We start from the raw sequence: 19,109 nt of genomic DNA on the forward strand, positions 1-19,109 counted from the left end.
TGAACCCCTCTCTCTCAGTGCAGTGTTAATGTACTGGAGTGTCCAGTCAGTGTGTCTGTATGAACCCCTCTCTCTCAGTGCAGTGTTAATGTACTGGAGTGTCCAGTCAGTCAGTGTGTCTGTATGAACCCCTCTCTCTCAGTGCAGTGTTAATGTACTGGAGTGTCCAGTCAGTGTGTCTGTATGAACCCCTCTCTCTCAGTGCAGTGTTAATGTACTGGAGTGTCCAGTCAGTCAGTGTGTCTGTATGAACCCCTCTCTCTCAGTGCAGTGTTAATGTACTGGAGTGTCCAGTCAGTGTGTGTATTAACCCCTCTCTCCTACAGCTCAGTCTTCAGTAAATGAGAGGGCTCTAACAGCCAGTGTGAAAAGCCTGGTCTTCAGAGCTATGAGCAGTTGGACAGGCAGCACAGTCACAGCTCTGGACTGCAGGTCTGGCCTGAAGCGTGCCGATTATCTAAGAAGATACCCCAGTGTGTGTGGGGTGGTAGGGATCTTGTCTGGAAGAAGTGAAGTCATGCCACCGATGTTACATCGGAGAGGCAGTGCGTGGTTCTCACCCCAGGTGCTGAGCGGGTCGGAGACTCCAGACCGAACACGAGCTTCCTTTCCCAGTGCAGGGACAAACCTCACACCAGGGGCCCATGACTGGTTTCAGTGCTGACATCCCAGTCACATCAGAGCTGCTGCTGGGAGCCTAGACTCATAGCGTTGAGCTCCAGAAAGCCCTGTCTCATTTTTAGAATAGCGATAATAATGCCCTGCCTTCTCTAGCGCCTTTTCTGGACCCTCCACCCCTCTCCCAGCGCTATCCAGTACTGGGGATCCCCTCCACCCCCCCAGTGTGATGATGCTCCAGCTCTCAGTGGGGAGGAGAGCAGAGTGATGAGGCCAGTTCAGAGAGGGGGGTGATCAGGAGGCCATGACTGGTAAAGACCAGGGGGAGTCTGTCCAGGACACTGGGGTCACACCCCTACTCTTTCTGAGAGACACCCTGGGGTCTTGACTGACCACAGAGAGGCAGGACCTCCGTTTTATGTCTCATCTGAAGGACGGCGCCTGTTTACAGTCTAGTGTCCCCGTCACTGTCCTGGGGCATTAGGACCCCCACAGACCGCAGGGTGAGCGCCCCCTGTTGGCCCCACTAACACCTCTCCCAGGAGTCTGCCATCCGGGTACTAGCCAGGCTCACACCTCCTGAGAGCAGAAAGCACAGAGGTCGACCACCAGCACAGCAGTGAGGCCTGAGACAGGGAGGCCTTGAGGGTCGTGGGTTCACAACGCCCCCACCAGCACAGCGGAGGAGCTCCAGGCCAATGACAACAAGAATCAGAAAGATAATAATAAAGTTTTATTGTATTTCTAATGTGACACACAGGGTAGTCCTGAAGCACATCCACCTTGTGAACGAGCACGAGGGAGAATGAGAAAGAGAGAGAGAGATGACTTTTGATAATGCGCCTAGTATGAATAATTAACAGTCACGGCAGAGCACTGCAGCTTAGTGTATTAATATTCATGTGAACAACAGCGGCGATGAGGAGCTCCTCTGGGACAGCAGGGAGCAGCAGTGAGGAGGACAGACTGGGAAACAGCAACACCCCTGTGTGCGCAGGTGGAGTGAGGGAGCTGCACCCCGCTCAGGGGCAGGAGAATGAGGTCAGACACTCGGCAACAGGAATCATGGGCCTGTCGTCACTGTCACCTCCCTCACCCCGCGTCACTGTCACCTCCCTCACTCCGCGTCACTGTCACCTCCCTCACCCTGCGTCACTGTCACCTCCCTCACCCTGCGTCACTGTCACCCGGCATCACTCCCTCACCCTGTGTCACTGTCACCTCCCTCACTCCCTCACCCTGCGTCACTGTCACCTCCCTCACCCTGCGTCACTGTCACCTCCCTCACCCCGCGTCACTGTCACCTCCCTCACCCCGCGTCACTGTCACTCCCCTCAGCCTGCGTCACTGTCACCTCCCTCACCCCGCGTCACTGTCACCCAGCATCACTCCCTCACCCTGTGTCACTGTCACCTCCCTCACTCCCTCACCCCGCGTCACTGTCACCCGGCATCACTCCCCTCAGCCTGTGTCACCCCCTCACCCCGCGTCACTGTCACCTCCCTCAGCCTGTGTCACCCCCTCACCCTGCGCCCCTCTGCCGTTACAGTCCCTGGTCCCGGTACTGCAGGTGCAGCTCCAGCACGTCGTTCTGGCTGACGCGCTCCCAGCCGGCGCTGTGCACGCGGTACAGGTGCACTGTGCCGCCGCTGTAGGCGTCGCGGTAGGTGGCCTGGTAGATGGCGCGGCGGCCCAGCTCACACGCCTCCTCCACGCTCAGGTCCGGGCGAAGCCCGCGGTCCAGCACGCCGTACGCATACATGGAGCCCGAGCCCACGGCAAAGACGTCTCCACACACCCTGTTCCCCTCCGAGTCCACATAGTACAGCCCTGCAGCCAGGAGAGACACTGTATCACCACCACTGAGAGAGAGAGAGAGCTAATACACACTGACTGGACACTCCAGTACATTAACACTGCACTGAGAGAGAGGGGTTCATACAGACACACTGACTGACTGGACACTCCAGTACATTAACACTGCACTGAGAGAGAGGGGTTCATACAGACACACTGACTGACTGGACACTCCAGTACATTAACACTGCACTGAGAGAGAGGGGTTCATACAGACACACTGACTGACTGGACACTCCAGTACATTAACACTGCACTGAGAGAGAGGGGTTCATACAGACACACTGACTGACTGGACACTCCAGTACATTAACACTGCACTGAGAGAGAGGGGTTCATACAGACACACTGACTGACTGGACACTCCAGTACATTAACACTGCACTGAGAGAGAGGGGTTCATACAGACACACTGACTGGACACTCCAGTACATTAACACTGCACTGAGAGAGAGGGGTTCATACAGACACACTGACTGACTGGACACTCCAGTACATTAACACTGCACTGAGAGAGAGGGGTTCATACAGACACACTGACTGACTGGACACTCCAGTACATTAACACTGCACTGAGAGAGAGGGGTTCATACAGACACACTGACTGACTGGACACTCCAGTACATTAACACTGCACTGAGAGAGAGGGGTTCATACAGACACACTGACTGACTGGACACTCCAGTACATGAACACTGCACTGAGAGAGAGGGGTTCATACAGACACACTGACTGGACACTCCAGTACATTAACACTGCACTGAGAGAGAGGGGTTCATACAGACACACTGACTGACTGGACACTCCAGTACATTAACACTGCACTGAGAGAGAGGGGTTCATACAGACACACTGACTGACTGGACACTCCAGTACATTAACACTGCACTGAGAGAGAGGGGTTCATACAGACACACTGACTGACTGGAAACTCCAGTACATTAACACTGCACTGAGAGAGAGGGGTTCATACAGACACACTGACTGGACACTCCAGTACATTAACACTGCACTGAGAGAGAGGGGTTCATACAGACACACTGACTGACTGGACACTCCAGTACATTAACACTGCACTGAGAGAGAGGGGTTCATACAGACACACTGACTGGACACTCCAGTACATTAACACTGCACTGAGAGAGAGGGGTTCATACAGACACACTGACTGGACACTCCAGTACATTAATACTGCACTGAGAGAGAGGGGTTCATACAGACACACTGACTGACTGGACACTCCAGTACATTAACACTGCACTGAGAGAGAGGGGTTCATACAGACACACTGACTGACTGGACACTCCAGTACATTAACACTGCACTGAGAGAGAGGGGTTCATACAGACACACTGACTGGACACTCCAGTACATTAACACTGCACTGAGAGAGAGGGGTTCATACAGACACACTGACTGGACACTCCAGTACATTAACACTGCACTGAGAGAGAGAGGTTCATACAGACACACTGACTGACTGGACACTCCAGTACATTAACACTGCACTGAGAGAGAGGGGTTCATACAGACACACTGACTGACTGGACACTCCAGTACATGAACACTGCACTGAGAGAGGGTGCTGTGCTGTAGGGTGCTAGTCTACCTGGCCCTCTCTTGTCCCAGCCGCACACCATGGTGCCCATGGACAGCCCCATGCCCTTGTACTGGTACACCATGTTGGCCAGCAGCTTGGAGGCGGCCGCCACGGAGATGCGCTCCTTGTTGCGGAGCTCGTAGATGCGGCACTGCCGCGCCAGCAGCCTCTCCCAGAAGCTGCAGTCGGCCGCGCCACCCGCCATGGTGCCCAGCAGGTAGGGGTTGATCTCGATCACCTTCTTCACCGTCTGCGAGGCGATGTAGGAGCCGGCGGTGGCGCGCGAGTCCACAGCCACGATCACGCCGTGCTGGAACTGAGGGCGACAGGGACACGCAGGTCAAGCACTGCCAGCCCATCTGGACCCAGAACAGGGGCTGCAGCAGAACCTGGCTCTACTGGAGCCGGACTGTCACACATAGGCACTGCTGGAGCAGGACTGTCACACCTGGGCACTGACAGTCAATCTGGACCCAGAACAGGGGCTGCAGCAGAACCTGGCTCTACTGGAGCAGGACTGTCACACATAGGCACTGCTGGAGCAGGACTGTCACACCTGGGCACTGACAGTCAATCTGGACCCAGAACAGGGGCTGCAGCAGAACCTGGCTCTACTGGAGCAGGACTGTCACACATAGGCACTGCTGGAGCAGGACTGTCACACCTGGGCACTGACAGTCAATCTGGACCCAGAACAGGGGCTGCAGCAGAACCTGGCTCTACTGGAGCAGGACTGTCACACATAGGCACTGCTGGAGCAGGACTGTCACACATAGGCACTGCTGGAGCAGGACTGTCACACATAGGCACTGCCAGCCCATCTGGACCCAGAACAGGGGCTGCAGCAGAACCTGGCACTGCTGGAGCAGGACTGTCACACCTGGGCACCGCCAACCCATCTGGACCCAGAACAGGGGCTGCAGCAGAACCTGGCTCTACTGGAGCAGGACTGTCACACATAGGCACTGCTGGAGCAGGACTGTCACACCTGGGCACCACCAGCCCATCTGGACCCAGAACAGGGGCTGCAGCAAAACCTGGCTCTACTGGAGCAGGACTGTCACACATAGGCACTGCCAGCCCATCTGGACCCAGAACAGGGGCTGCAGCAGAACCTGGCTCTAATGGAGCAGGACTGTCACACATAGGCACTGCTGGAGCAGGACTGTCAGACCTGGGCACTGACAGTCAATCTGGACCCAGAACAGGGGCTGCAGCAGAACCTGGCACTGCTGGAGCAGGACTGTCAGACCTGGGCACTGACAGTCAATCTGGACAAGACCAGAGTTATGGTTTTCCAGCAGAAAGCCAGACCTCAGGGAAACAGGTACAAATTCACACTGAACAACAACACATTGGAGCACACATCCAGCTACACATATCTCGGTCTCACCATCAGCTCTTCCGGGAGTTTTGACCTGGCAGTGAAGGCACTGAGGGAGAAGGCACTCAGGGCTTTCTACGCAATAAGAAGGAGGCTCTTCAACATCAACCCACCAACAAGAATCTGGCTCCAAATATTTGAATGTGTAATCCAACCCATTGCCCTGTACGGCAGTGAAGTGTGGGGTCCCCTCATAGACCAGGAGTACACTCAATGGGACAAACACCCCACAGAAACTCTGCACATGGAGATCTGTAGAAACATCCTCCGTGTGCAGAGAAAAACTCCTAACAATGGGTGCAGGGCCGAATTAGGCCAGTACCCACTATTGATAAACATACAGAAAAGAATATTAAAGTATTGGTTACGCCTAAAAAACAGCCAGCCAGCCTCAGGACAGCACTGCTAGAATCAAGCACATCACAGATCACACAGCCATATCTCACACACTGGGACACACACACACAACACTACCTTACCAACTGGGATACACACACACAAACACAACACACACTGGAATGCTGCAGAACCCCAAACAGCCAATACACACTAGCTGAGTATCTGACCAGGGTCCTCTCTGGACAGTCAGGTCTGCCTGTGTCCAGGCTGTGGTCACTGAGCCTGTCCTCTCTGGACAGCCAGGTCTGTCTGTGTCCAGGCTGTGGTCACTGAGCCTGTCCTCTCTGGACAGCCAGGTCTGTCTGTGTCCAGTTTCTGTGTCCAGGCTGTGGTCACTGAGCCTGTCCTCTCTGGACAGCCAGGTCTCTCTGTGTCCAGTTTCTGTGTCCAGGCTGTGGTCACTCAGCCTGTCCTCTCTGGACAGTCAGGTCTGTCTGTGTCCAGGCTGTGGTCACTGAGCCTGTCCTCTCTGGACAGCCAGCTCTGTCTGTGTCCAGGCTGGACTCGGGGATGTCTCTCACACACACCAGTTCGAAATGTAAACAAATGAAATATTCCTCCACCGTACAGCTGGGCCCTGTGACCGCTGAGGCCCCTGGCCTTTCCACGCGAGTTCGGCCCGGGCTGTGCTCAGCCGAGCCGGGTCAGTGACACAGCACTTACCTTGAAGGCCAGAGTGGTCGTCCCATGCAGGAACTCGATCTTTCTCTCGGGCCCGTCTTCCTCCTCGGGGCAGAGCGAGTTCTTCACCGCGAAACTGAGCCCGTCCCCCGGCGTGGACCCGAACCCCAGCCCGGTCCGCTCTGTTCCCGAACCGAAGATGAACGGCCGGTAATCGCAGGCACTGAAATCCGCAGACTCACCGCACAACACACTCGCCAGCGCCATTTTCTCGGTTTCTTTTTCCTGGTGCGGAAGGAAGTGCTTCCGCCGCTTCAAAAAACCCTGGCAACAGCCCGGAGGACCAACCGGAAGGACGTCACTGGAGGCGCTGTGAGGCCCCCTCCGCCATGGTTAGTGAGGGCAACCAGTACCGTTTTGCCCCAAATTCGATCGGTTTGGCTTCGGCTCAGGGCGCCTCCAGCTCCATTAAATTGCCCCCTTTCGCTTTCCCTCAGTAGTGTGTTCCCAGGGCTGACGCATTTATTGCTTTGTGATTTATTAATATCAGAACGGCCACATTCCCTCTGATTTTGGTTAATCCCTGTTTTAGCCTACAATTATATACGCTGCCTGGCTTTTTTTTAAGGGAAAAACAATTTAATTATTAGTTTGGGTTTGAGCCAATTAAGCGATTCGCTGTGTAAATTAAGAGGCTGGCAGCTGCTGATTGCGATCGCAGTTGATTAAGGGTTTCTAGGAGTATCTGAAAGCGCCCGACAAGCCAGCCTTGTGACTCTGATGTTTGCACTTTCCTGCTCCGAGCACAAGATGCAATCTGACAATTTAATGCACATACAGAGGACACACTCCCCTGCTGTCTCCCTTCCTCTCTCTGTCTGTGTCTCCATCTCTCCCTTTCCTCTCCTTAACCTCCTTATCCTCTCCTTAACCTCTCTCTCCATCTCCCCCCCCTCTCTCTCCCCTCTCTCTCCATCTCCCCCCCCTCTCTCTCCCCTCTCTCTCCCCTCTCTCTCCTCTCTCCCCTCTCTCTCCTCTCTCTCCTCTCTCCCCTCTCTCTTCTCTCTCCCCTCTCTCCCCTCTCCATCTCCCCCCCTCTCTCTCCCCTCTCTCTCCTCTCTCCCCTCTCTCTTCTCTCTCCCCTCTCTCTCCATCTCCCCCCTCTCTCCTCTCTCTCCCCTCTCCATCTCCTTCCCTCCCTCTCTCTCCCCTCTTCTCTCTCCTATCTCCCCTCTCTCTCCTCTCAATTCAATTCAATTCAAGGTGCTTTATTAGCATGACCGATGGGTACAATCAGTGTCGCCAAAGCAAATAAAAATAATAAAATTAACATGGAACAAAATAAAAAATAGAAGTAAAATAAAATCTACAGACATGTTACAGACATTTACAACAAAGACATATTATATAATATCGACATATACTGTAGGCGGCTGGAGCATTATTGGGAGACGGACTCACTGTTCCTCAGGCTGTGACAGGAGATCACATACTGGGCTGCCAGTTCAACTGAGTTCCCTCCTCCCTCTCCCAGTAGGATTGGGACCTTGTGATTCTGGCAGGTGTGGGAACTCCGGGACTAGATTTCTGAGTTTAGGGAAGAATGTTTCTCTAATCCCAGAGTATCTGCACAGTGCAGTAGGAAGTGCACCTCTGTCTCTAGCATTCCAGTTTATGTTGTGTTTGTGTGTGTGTGTGTCCCAGTGTGTGAGATATTGCTGTTTGATCTGTGCTGTGATGTGGTTGAGTCTGGGTTGTGGTGCTCTAGCAGTGCCTTCACTGCCAGGTCAAAACTCCCAGAAGAGCTGATGGTGAGACCGAGATATGTGTAGCTGGATGTGTGCTCCAATGTGTTGTTGTTCAGTGTGAATTTGTACCTGTTTCCCTGAGGTCTGGCTTTCTTCTGGAAAACCATAACTCTGGTCTTGTCCAGAATGACTGTCAGTGCCCAGGTCTGACAGTACTGCTCCAGCAGTGCCAGGTTCTGCTGCAGCCCCTGTTCTGGGTCCAGATTGACTGTCAGTGCCCAGGTCTGACAGTCCTGCTCCAGCAGTGCCTATGTGTGACAGTCCTGCTCCAGTAGAGCCAGGTTCTGCTGCAGCCCCTGTTCTGGGTCCAGATGGGCTGGCAGTGCCTATGTGTGACAGTCCTGCTCCAGCAGTGCCTATGTGTGACAGTCCTGCTCCAGCAGTGCCAGGTTCTGCTGCAGCCCCTGTTCTGTGGGCGACAGCAGGACCAGGTCATCTGCGTAGAGCAGGAACTTGATTTCTGTGTCGTGTAGTGTGAGACCAGGAGCTGCAGACTGCTCCAACATTCCTGCTAATTCATTGATATAGATATTGAACAGTGTTGGGCTCAGGCTGCAGCCCTGTCTCACCCCACGGCCTTGGGTGAAGAATTTAGTCCTTTTGCTTCCAATTTTCACTGCACATTTGCTCTCTGAATACATTGATTTAATTATGTCGTACACTTTGCCCCCTATGCCACTTTGGAGCAGTTTGTAAAACAATCTCTCATGCCAAATCGAGTCAAATGCTTTTTTGAAATCGACAAAGCAGGCAAAAATTCTTCCTGTGTTTCTGGTGGACGTGTTTGTCTATCAGTGTGTGTAGGGTGTAAATGTGATCAGATGTGCGGTGATCTGGCAAGAAGCCAATCTGACTCTTGCTCAGGACATTGTGTTCGGTAAGGAAGGCCAGTATTCGTGTATTTAGGATACTGCAGAATACCTTCCCCAGGTTACTGTTCACACAGATGCCCCGGTAGTTGTTGGGATCGAGTTTATCTCCACTCTTATAGATGGGCGTGATCAGTCCTTGGTTCCAGGCCTCGGGGAAACATCCGGCTGTCATGATGAGATTGAGGAGTTTGAGCAGGGCTTGTTGCAACTTTGGGCTGCTGAGTCTCAGCATCTCATTTATGACTCCATCATGGCCACAGGCTTTGCGTGGTCTGAGGGCCTGGAGTTTGTCCAGTAGCTCCTGCTCAGTGATTGGGGAGTCTAAGGGGTTTTGGTTGTCTTTGATAGCCAATTCCAAAATTTTGAGTTTTTCATAAATGGTGTTTTGGTCTGATTGATTTGTATTTGGGAGCTTTTCATAGAGATTTTCAAAGTATGTTTGCCAGATTGTTCCATTTTGGATGGCCAATTCTTCTGGTTTTGATTCATTTAAATTGTTCCACTTCTCCCAGAAACAGTTCTGATTTAGTGACTCCTCAATTTCTGCAAGTTGTTTGTCTATGTATGTGTTTCTTTTCTTTTTCAGCGTGTGTTTGTAAAGTTTTACCATGTCACAGTATCTGAGGCGCAGATGCGCCTCTCTCTCAGTAGTAATCCTCTCTCTCCTCTCTCTCAGTAGTACTCCTCTCTCTCTCAGTAGTAATCCTCTCTCTCCTCTCTCTCAGTAGTACTCCTCTCTCTCCTCTCTCTCAGTAGTAATCCTCTCTCTCCTCTCTCTCAGTAGGAATCCTCTCTCAGTAGTAATCCTCTCTCTCCTTTCTCTCAGTAGTACTCCTCTCTCTCCTGTCTCTCTCAGTAGTACTCCTCTCTCAGTAGTACTCTTCTCTCTCTCCTCTCTCTCAGTAGTACTCCTCTCTCTCCTCTCTCTCTCAGTTGTACTCCTCTCTCTCCTCTCTCTCAGTAGTACTCCTCTCTCTCCTCTCTCTCAGTTGTACTCCTCTCTCGCTCCTCTCCAATGTCAGATCCAGTGGACTGTATTGGCATGGCTGATGAAGCAGTTACAATCTGCAGTCCTGTTACAGAGTGACAGCCTGTGTGCCGCTCACAGAGCAGGTCCCGCTGGGGACGCCCTCAGGGCTCCGACACCGGGGATCGCTCCCGGCTTCGCGGCCGGTGGGGGAGCCTCGTCCCCGTGCAGACTCACCAGGGCGGGGCTTGTGGGAGCGGCGCAGGAGGGCACCCTCTGTCGGTCCAGGTGCTCTTCATTGTCTCTGGCTCCCGAGGCAGCAGAGCGGTGCACGGCTCGACCTGCTGGGCACTGGGCGCAAGGCAGCTGTCCCTTCAGCACGCCAGTCCGTCACTCCCCCGGCCGCTCTGCGTTGGCTCTGGCTGGGCAGCAGTAGTTCCACTGTGTTCGAGGTTCCATCTCTATCCAGAGGTGGGGCATCCCACTACTGACACCAATCCAACAATCGCTCCCGGTTCCATCTCTGTACCGAGACGGGGCATCCCACTACTGACACCAAAACAACAATCGCTCCTGGTCCCATCTATATCCTGAGGGAGGGCATCCCACTACTGACACCAAAACAACAATCGCTCCCAGTTCCATCTCTGTACCGAGACGGGGCATCCCACTACTGATGTCAAAACAACAATCACTCCCAGTTCCATCTCTATCCAGAGGTGGGGCATCCCACTACTGACACCAATCCAACAACCGCTCCCAGTTCCATCTCTGTACCGAGACGGGGCATCCCACTACTGACGTCAAAACAACAATCACTCCCAGTTCCATCTCTATCCAGAGGTGGGGCATCCCACTACTGACACCAATCCAACAATCGCTCCCAGTTCCATCTCTGTACCAAGACGGGGCATCCCACTACTGACGTCAAAACAACAATCACTCCCAGTTCCATCTCTATCCAGAGGTGGGGCATCCCACTACTAACACCAATCCAACAATTGCTTCCGGTTCAATCTCTATCCTGAGACGGGGCATCCCACTACTGACACCAATGCAACAAACGCTCCCGGTTTAATCTCTATTCAGAGGTGGAGCATCCCACTACTGACACCAAAACAACAATCGCTCCTGGTCCCATCTATATCCTGAGGGAGGGCATCCCACTACTGACACCAAAACAACAATCGCTCCCGGTTCAATCTATATCTCTCTTCTCTCCTCTCTCAATCTCCTTTCTCTCTGTATTACTCCTCTCTTTCTCTCCTCTCTAAATCTCCTCTCTCCTGTCTCCTCTCTCTCTCTCCCTGTCCTCTCATCCCTCTCTCTCTCTCTGTGTATTACTCCTCTCTCAATCTCCTCTCTCCTCTCTCTCTCCTCTCTCTCTCTCTCTCCCTGTTCTCTCCTCCCTCTCTCTCTCTCCTCTCTCTCTGTGTATTACTCCTCTCTCCTCTCTCTCTCTCCTCTCTCCTCTCTCTCTCCTCTCTCTCTCTCCTCTCCCTCTCTCTGTAGTACTCCTCCTTCAGGTCCTCTCGGTCCCTCCTGCTCCAGCCGCTGGCGGTGATGTGGTACAGATCCACGCAGTTGCCGGAGTAGGCGTCGCGGTGCGTGGCGTGGTACACTGCCTTCCTGGCCAGCGCGCAGGCCTCCGCCACGCCCATCCCCCAGCGGTACCCCCCGTCCAACACCGACAGGGCGTAGGGCGAGCCCGAGCCCACGGAGAACAGCGTCCCCCGCAGGCGGGAGCCGTCACTGTACACGTACCACAGGTCCGGGCCCGAGCCGGGGCAGTGCCCTCCGGACCCTCCCTCCTGGACCCCTGTCACTGCCCCTCTGGAGCCTCCCTCCTGGACCCCTGTCACTGCCCCTCTGGAGCCTCCCTCCTGGACCCCTGTCACTGCCCCTCCGGAGCCTCCCTCCTGGACCCCTGTCACTGCCCCTCCGGAGCCTCCCTCCTGGACCCCTGTCACTGCCCCTCCGGAGCCTCCCTCCTGGACCCCTGTCACTGCCCCACTGGAGCCTCCCTCCTGGACCCCTGTCACTGCCCCTCTGGAGCCTCCCTCCTGGACCCCTGTCACTGCCCCTCCGGAGCCTCCCTCCTGGACCCCTGTCACTGCCCCACTGGAGCCTCCCTCTTGGACCCCTGTCACTGCGCTCCCTCCCACTGCCCCTCTGGAGCCTCCCTCCTGCCCCCCTGCCCCTGCAGCCCCGGCGCCCCCGCCCTCCTGCCCCCCTGTCACTGCCCCTGCAGCCCCGGCGCCCCCGCCCTCCTGCCCCCCTGTCACTGCCCCTGCAGCCCCGGCGCCCCCGCCCTCCTGCCCCCCTGTCACTGCCCCTGCAGCCCCGGCGCCCCCGCCCTCCTGCCCCCCTGTCACTGCCCCTGCAGCCCCGGCGCCCCCGCCCTCCTGCCCCCCTGTCACTGCCCCTGCAGCCCCGGCGCCCCCGCCCCCCTGCCCCACTGTCACTGCCCCTGCTGCCCCAGCGCCCCCGCCCTCCTGCCCCCCTGCCCCCGCTGCCCCGCCCCCGTCCCAGCCGCACAGCGTGGCCGCCACGCACACCTCGGTGCCCTTGAAGGGGTGCAGCAGGAGGGCCAGCAGCTTGGCGGCGCCGGCCACGGTCAGGCGGCGGCGGTGCCGCAGCTCGTACAGGCGGCACTCGCGGGCCAGCGCGCGCTTCCAGAGCAGGCAGTCGGCGCCGGTGCCCGAGGTGGTGCCCACCAGGTGCGAGTGCACGGGGATGATCTTGTGCGCCGCCGGGCAGGCCACCAGCCCGCCGCAGCTGGAGCGCGTGTCCGCCGCCGCCACCACCCCGCCGCCGAACACGAAGCCCAGCGTGGTGGTGCCGTGCGCCAGCGGGAAGGGGGCGGGGCGGGGCGGGGCCGGCGGGCCGGGGGCGGGCGCGGAGAGCCGCAGGGGACACGCCCCCGCCCCGCCGGCCCCGCCCCCGGGGCCCAGACCGGACTCCTCCACGGCCAGGCAGAGGGAGGCGGGAGCGTTCCACCGCGGGTAGGCGGGGGTGTCCTGGAACCCGAGCACGTCCTGCAGGGCCATGACCTGAGAGGAGACACGGGTCACTCCCATCAGCGCTCTGCCCTCTCTCTCCTCTCTCTCTCCTCTCTCTCTCTCTCCTCTCCCTCCTTCTTCTCCCTCTCCCTCTCCTCTCTCCTTCTTCTCTCTCTCCTCTCTCTCTCCCTCTCCTCTCTCTCTCCTCTCTCTCTTCTCTCTGTCCTCTCTCTGTACCCCTCTCTCTCTGTACCTCTGTGTTTCAGGAAGTGACCAGTCTCTGGTCCAGTCTCTGAGCAGTGGACACACTGACCTCCAGCTCACCTGTGTCTCTGTCCCTCTGTGTTTCAGGAGGCGACCGGTCTCAGCTGTGTCTCTGTCCCTCTGTGTTTCAGGAGGCGACCGGTCTCACCTGTGTCTCTGTCCCTCTGTGTTTCAGGAGGCGACCGGTCTCACCTGTGTCTCTGTCCCTCAGTATTTCAGGAGGAGCCTGGTCTCAGCTGTGTCTCTGTCCCTCGGTGTTTCAGGAGGTGACCGGTCTCACCTGTGTCTCTGTCCCTCGGTGTTTCAGGAGGAGACCGGTCTCAGCTGTGTCTCTGGCCCTCTGTGTTTCAGGAGGTGACCGGTCTCAGGAGTGTCTCTGTCCCTCTGTGTTTCAGGAGGTGACCGGTCTCAGGATTGTCTCTGTCCCTCAGTATTTCAGGAGGAGCCTGGTCTCAGCTGTGTCTCTGTCCCTCAGTGTTTCAGGAGGAGACCGGTCTCAGCTGTGTCTCTGTCCCTCAGTGTTTCAGGAAGTGACCAGTCTCTGGTCCAGTCTCTGAAAAGTGGACACACTGACCTCCAGCTCACCTGTGTCTCTGTCCCTCTGTGTTTCAGGAGGTGACCGGTCTCACCTGTGTCTCTGTCCCTCTGTGTTTCAGGAGGTGACCGGTCTCAGCTGTGTCTCTGTCCCTCGGTGTTTCAGGAGGCGACCGGCCTCAGCTGTGTCTCTGTCCCTCTGTGTTTCAGGAGGCGACCGGTCTCACCTGTGTCTCTGTCCCTCTGTGTTTCAGGAGGTGACCGGTCTCAGCTGTGTCTCTGTCCCTCAGTGTTTCAGGAGGCGACCGGTCTCACCTGTGTCTCTGTCCCTCGGTGTTTCAGGAGGAGACCGGTCTCAGCTGTGTCTCTGGCCCTCTGTGTTTCAGGAGGTGACCGGTCTCAGGAGTGTCTCTGTCCCTCTGTGTTTCAGGAGGTGACCGGTCTCAGCTGTGTCTCTGGCCCTCGGTGTTTCAGGAGGTGACCGGTCTCACCTGTGTCTCTGTCCCTCAGTGTTTCAGGAGGTGACCGGTCTCACCTGTGTCTCTGTCCCTCTGTGTTTCAGGAGGAGACCGGTCTCACCTGTGTCTCTGTCCCTCAGTGTTTCAGGAGGTGACCGGTCTCAGGAGTGTCTCTGTCCCTCTGTGTTTCAGGAGGAGACCGGTCTCACCTGTGTCTCTGTCCCTCTGTGTTTCAGGAGGTGACCGGTCTCAGGAGTGTCTCTGTCCCTCAGTGTTTCAGGAGGTGACCGGTCTCAGGAGTGTCTCTGTCCCTCAGTGTTTCAGGAGGTGACCGGTCTCAGCTGTGTCTCTGTCCCTCAGTGTTTCAGGAGGTGACCGGTCTCAGCTGTGTCTCTGTCCCTCAGTGTTTCAGGAGGTGACCGGTCTCAGCTGTGTCTCTGTCCCTCTGTGTTTCAGGAGGAGACCGGTCTCAGCTGTGTCTCTGGGTCTCTCGGACAGACAGCGGGCGAAGGCTCAGACAGTCCCTCTTATACGAGCGCTCTGACTCTGCGCGTGTGGACGCGGGTGTGAGCGTGGTGTGGCGGACCAAGCCGTGTCCAGACGCCCCGCTCTGCTGACTCCTGCACACCCGATCCCTCAGCTCCTCTCTCACTCTCATCCCTGAGCACCGACTGCACAAAGAGCAACTTAACCCCGTGAGGGAGAGGAGGAGCTCACAGGGGGAACACGGGTGCGATGAGGCTGCTACCCCTCAGGACAAACGGCCCTGTGAGGACAAGCTCCTGGACTGGACAGGAAGACGTGGGCTTCTGTCAGAGCAGAGTTAATAACCTGTAGGGTCACGTGTCATAGACTGACAGAGATCAGCAATACACCTGAGTCAGTGTCTGTATGAACCCCTCTCTCTCAGTGCAGTGTTAATGTACTGGAGTGTCCAGTCAGTCAGTGTGTCTGTATGAACCCCTCTCTCTCAGTGCAGTGTTAATGTACTGGAGTGTCCAGTCAGTCAGTGTGTCTGTATGAACCCCTCTCTCTCAGTGCAGTGTTAATGTACTGGAGTGTCCAGTCAGTGTGTCTGTATGAACCCCTCTCTCTCAGTGCAGTGTTAATGTACTGGAGTGTCCAGTCAGTCAGTGTGTCTGTATGAACCCCTCTCTCTCAGTGCAGTGTTAATGTACTGGAGTGTCCAGTCAGTGTGTCTGTATGAACCCCTCTCTCTCAGTGCAGTGTTAATGTACTGGAGTGTCCAGTCAGTCAGTGTGTCTGTATGAACCCCTCTCTCTCAGTGCAGTGTTAATGTACTGGAGTGTCCAGTCAGTCAGTGTGTCTGTATGAACCCCTCTCTCTCAGTGCAGTGTTAATGTACTGGAGTGTCCAGTCAGTGTGTCTGTATGAACCCCTCTCTCTCAGTGCAGTGTTAATGTACTGGAGTGTCCAGTCAGTCAGTGTGTCTGTATGAACCCCTCTCTCTCAGTGCAGTGTTAATGTACTGGAGTGTCCAGTCAGTGTGTCTGTATGAACCCCTCTCTCTCAGTGCAGTGTTAATGTACTGGAGTGTCCAGTCAGTCAGTGTGTCTGTATGAACCCCTCTCTCTCAGTGCAGTGTTAATGTACTGGAGTGTCCAGTCAGTGTGTCTGTATGAACCCCTCTCTCTCAGTGCAGTGTTAATGTACTGGAGTGTCCAGTCAGTCAGTGTGTCTGTATGAACCCCTCTCTCTCAGTGCAGTGTTAATGTACTGGAGTGTCCAGTCAGTCAGTGTGTCTGTATGAACCCCTCTCTCTCAGTGCAGTGTTAATGTACTGGAGTGTCCAGTCAGTGTGTCTGTATGAACCCCTCTCTCTCAGTGCAGTGTTAATGTACTGGAGTGTCCAGTCAGTCAGTGTGTCTGTATGAACCCCTCTCTCTCAGTGCAGTGTTAATGTACTGGAGTGTCCAGTCAGTGTGTCTGTATGAACCCCTCTCTCTCAGTGCAGTGTTAATGTACTGGAGTGTCCAGTCAGTCAGTGTGTCTGTATGAACCCCTCTCTCTCAGTGCAGTGTTAATGTACTGGAGTGTCCAGTCAGTCAGTGTGTCTGTATGAACCCCTCTCTCTCAGTGCAGTGTTAATGTACTGGAGTGTCCAGTCAGTCAGTGTGTCTGTATGAACCCCTCTCTCTCAGTGCAGTGTTAATGTACTGGAGTGTCCAGTCAGTCAGTGTGTCTGTATGAACCCCTCTCTCTCAGTGCAGTGTTAATGTACTGGAGTGTCCAGTCAGTCAGTGTGTCTGTATGAACCCCTCTCTCTCAGTGCAGTGTTAATGTACTGGAGTGTCCAGTCAGTCAGTGTGTCTGTATGAACCCCTCTCTCTCAGTGCAGTGTTAATGTACTGGAGTGTCCAGTCAGTGTGTCTGTATGAACCCCTCTCTCTCAGTGCAGTGTTAATGTACTGGAGTGTCCAGTCAGTCAGTGTGTCTGTATGAACCCCTCTCTCTCAGTGCAGTGTTAATGTACTGGAGTGTCCAGTCAGTGTGTCTGTATGAACCCCTCTCTCTCAGTGCAGTGTTAATGTACTGGAGTGTCCAGTCAGTCAGTGTGTCTGTATGAACCCCTCTCTCTCAGTGCAGTGTTAATGTACTGGAGTGTCCAGTCAGTGTGTCTGTATGAACCCCTCTCTCTCAGTGCAGTGTTAATGTACTGGAGTGTCCAGTCAGTCAGTGTGTCTGTATGAACCCCTCTCTCTCAGTGCAGTGTTAATGTACTGGAGTGTCCAGTCAGTGTGTCTGTATGAACCCCTCTCTCTCAGTGCAGTGTTAATGTACTGGAGTGTCCAGTCAGTCAGTGTGTCTGTATGAACCCCTCTCTCTCAGTGCAGTGTTAATGTACTGGAGTGTCCAGTCAGTCAGTGTGTCTGTATGAACCCCTCTCTCTCAGTGCAGTGTTAATGTACTGGAGTGTCCAGTCAGTGTGTCTGTATGAACCCCTCTCTCTCAGTGCAGTGTTAATGTACTGGAGTGTCCAGTCAGTCAGTGTGTCTGTATGAACCCCTCTCTCTCAGTGCAGTGTTAATGTACTGGAGTGTCCAGTCAGTGTGTCTGTATGAACCCCTCTCTCTCAGTGCAGTGTTAATGTACTGGAGTGTCCAGTCAGTCAGTGTGTCTGTATGAACCCCTCTCTCTCAGTGCAGTGTTAATGTACTGGAGTGTCCAGTCAGTCAGTGTGTCTGTATGAACCCCTCTCTCTCAGTGCAGTGTTAATGTACTGGAGTGTCCAGTCAGTCAGTGTGTCTGTATGAACCCCTCTCTCTCAGTGCAGTGTTAATGTACTGGAGTGTCCAGTCAGTCAGTGTGTCTGTATGAACCCCTCTCTCTCAGTGCAGTGTTAATGTACTGGAGTGTCCAGTCAGTCAGTGTGTCTGTATGAACCCCTCTCTCTCAGTGCAGTGTTAATGTACTGGAGTGTCCAGTCAGTGTGTCTGTATGAACCCCTCTCTCTCAGTGCAGTGTTAATGTACTGGAGTGTCCAGTCAGTCAGTGTGTCTGTATGAACCCCTCTCTCTCAGTGCAGTGTTAATGTACTGGAGTGTCCAGTCAGTCAGTGTGTCTGTATGAACCCCTCTCTCTCAGTGCAGTGTTAATGTACTGGAGTGTCCAGTCAGTCAGTGTGTCTGTATTAACCCCTCTCTCTCAGTGCAGTGTTAATGTACTGGAGTGAGAAGAACAGTATCTTTGCCTTTGCTTCTTTATGTCTTGCTGTAAGCAGTGAAACACAACAATCTAATTAAAAGTGGTTAATTAGAGTTACAGTCACTTCATCTCCCAAGGGAGATCAGATCTCTTCTGATAATGATGCTCATCAATATGCCTGCTTATATGATGTGAATATTAACGAGAACACGCATTAGGTTTTAGATGCTTTCGGAAAACAACGGGACTGGAACAGACAGTACTTCAAAAAATAACTCAATGCATAAAGGTCTGAAATAGTGGCTTGTGTGCTTATCGAATTCCATTTTCCACAGTATCCTGTATGAACTCCTCTCAGTGCAGTGTTAATGTACTGGAGTGTCCAGTCAGTCAGTGTGTCTGTATGAACCCCTCTCTCTCAGTGCAGTGTTAATCTACTGGAGTGTCCAGTCAGTCAGTGTGTCTGTATGAACCCCTCTCTCTCAGTGCAGTGTTAATGTACTGGAGTGTCCAGTCAGTCAGTGTGTCTGTATGAACCCCTCTCTCTCAGTGCAGTGTTAATGTACTGGAGTGACCAGTCAGTCAGTGTGTCTGTATGAACCCCTCTCTCTCAGTGCAGTGTTAATGTACTGGAGTGTCCAGTCAGTCAGTGTGTCTGTATGAACCCCTCTCTCTCAGTGCAGTGTTAATGTACTGGAGTGTCCAGTCAGTCAGTGTGTCTGTATGAACCCCTCTCTCTTAGTGCAGTGTTAATGTACTGGAGTGTCCAGTCAGTCAGTGTGTCTGTATGAACCCCTCTCTCTCAGTGCAGTGTTAATGTACTGGAGTGTCCAGTCAGTCAGTGTGTCTGTATGAACCCCTCTCTCTCAGTGCAGTGTTAATGTACTGGAGTGTCCAGTCAGTCAGTGTGTCTGTATGAACCCCTCTCTCTCAGTGCAGTGTTAATGTACTGGAGTGTCCAGTCAGTGTGTCTGTATGAACCCCTCTCTCTCAGTGCAGTGTTAATGTACTGGAGTGTCCAGTCAGTCAGTGTGTCTGTATGAACCCCTCTCTCTCAGT

The 19,109-nt window shown here is 54.4% G+C and overlaps 2 protein-coding genes across 51 annotated transcripts; both read right to left on the reverse strand.

Annotated features, from left to right (window-relative positions):
* Window positions 1-1,336: 1,336 nt before the first annotated feature.
* On the reverse strand, window positions 1,337-6,794 carry psmb5 (proteasome 20S subunit beta 5). 50 transcript variants are annotated; one of them, XR_015939432.1, is made up of 7 exons: window positions 6,522-6,794; window positions 4,085-4,391; window positions 2,049-2,448; window positions 1,973-2,006; window positions 1,873-1,897; window positions 1,806-1,814; window positions 1,337-1,755 (listed from the first exon to the last, which is right to left on the reverse strand). XR_015939432.1 is itself a non-coding variant. In XM_088634312.1 (4 exons), the coding sequence occupies exons 1-3, from the start codon at window positions 6,744-6,746 to the stop codon at window positions 2,162-2,164; spliced, it is 819 nt and encodes a 272-aa protein (XP_088490438.1). In that variant the 5' UTR covers window positions 6,747-6,794; the 3' UTR covers window positions 1,337-2,084; window positions 2,128-2,161. The 50 variants fall into 50 exon arrangements, 2 of the variants coding, with proteins under 2 accessions (XP_088490438.1, XP_088490437.1); XR_015939431.1 differs by having other exon boundaries at window positions 1,806-1,839; XR_015939430.1 differs by having other exon boundaries at window positions 1,873-1,922.
* Window positions 6,795-11,368: 4,574 nt separating this feature from the next.
* Window positions 11,369-13,224, reverse strand: psmb11a (proteasome 20S subunit beta 11a). Its single transcript, XM_088634334.1, has 2 exons — window positions 12,653-13,224; window positions 11,369-11,911 (listed from the first exon to the last, which is right to left on the reverse strand). The coding sequence occupies exons 1-2, from the start codon at window positions 13,204-13,206 to the stop codon at window positions 11,467-11,469; spliced, it is 999 nt and encodes a 332-aa protein (XP_088490460.1). The 5' UTR covers window positions 13,207-13,224; the 3' UTR covers window positions 11,369-11,466.
* Window positions 13,225-19,109: the final 5,885 nt, after the last annotated feature.

This window comes from Lepisosteus platostomus, chromosome 6 (assembly GCF_059453375.1).
Source record: "Lepisosteus platostomus isolate fLepPlt1 chromosome 6, fLepPlt1.hap1, whole genome shotgun sequence".
Lineage (NCBI taxonomy): Eukaryota > Metazoa > Chordata > Actinopteri > Semionotiformes > Lepisosteidae > Lepisosteus > Lepisosteus platostomus.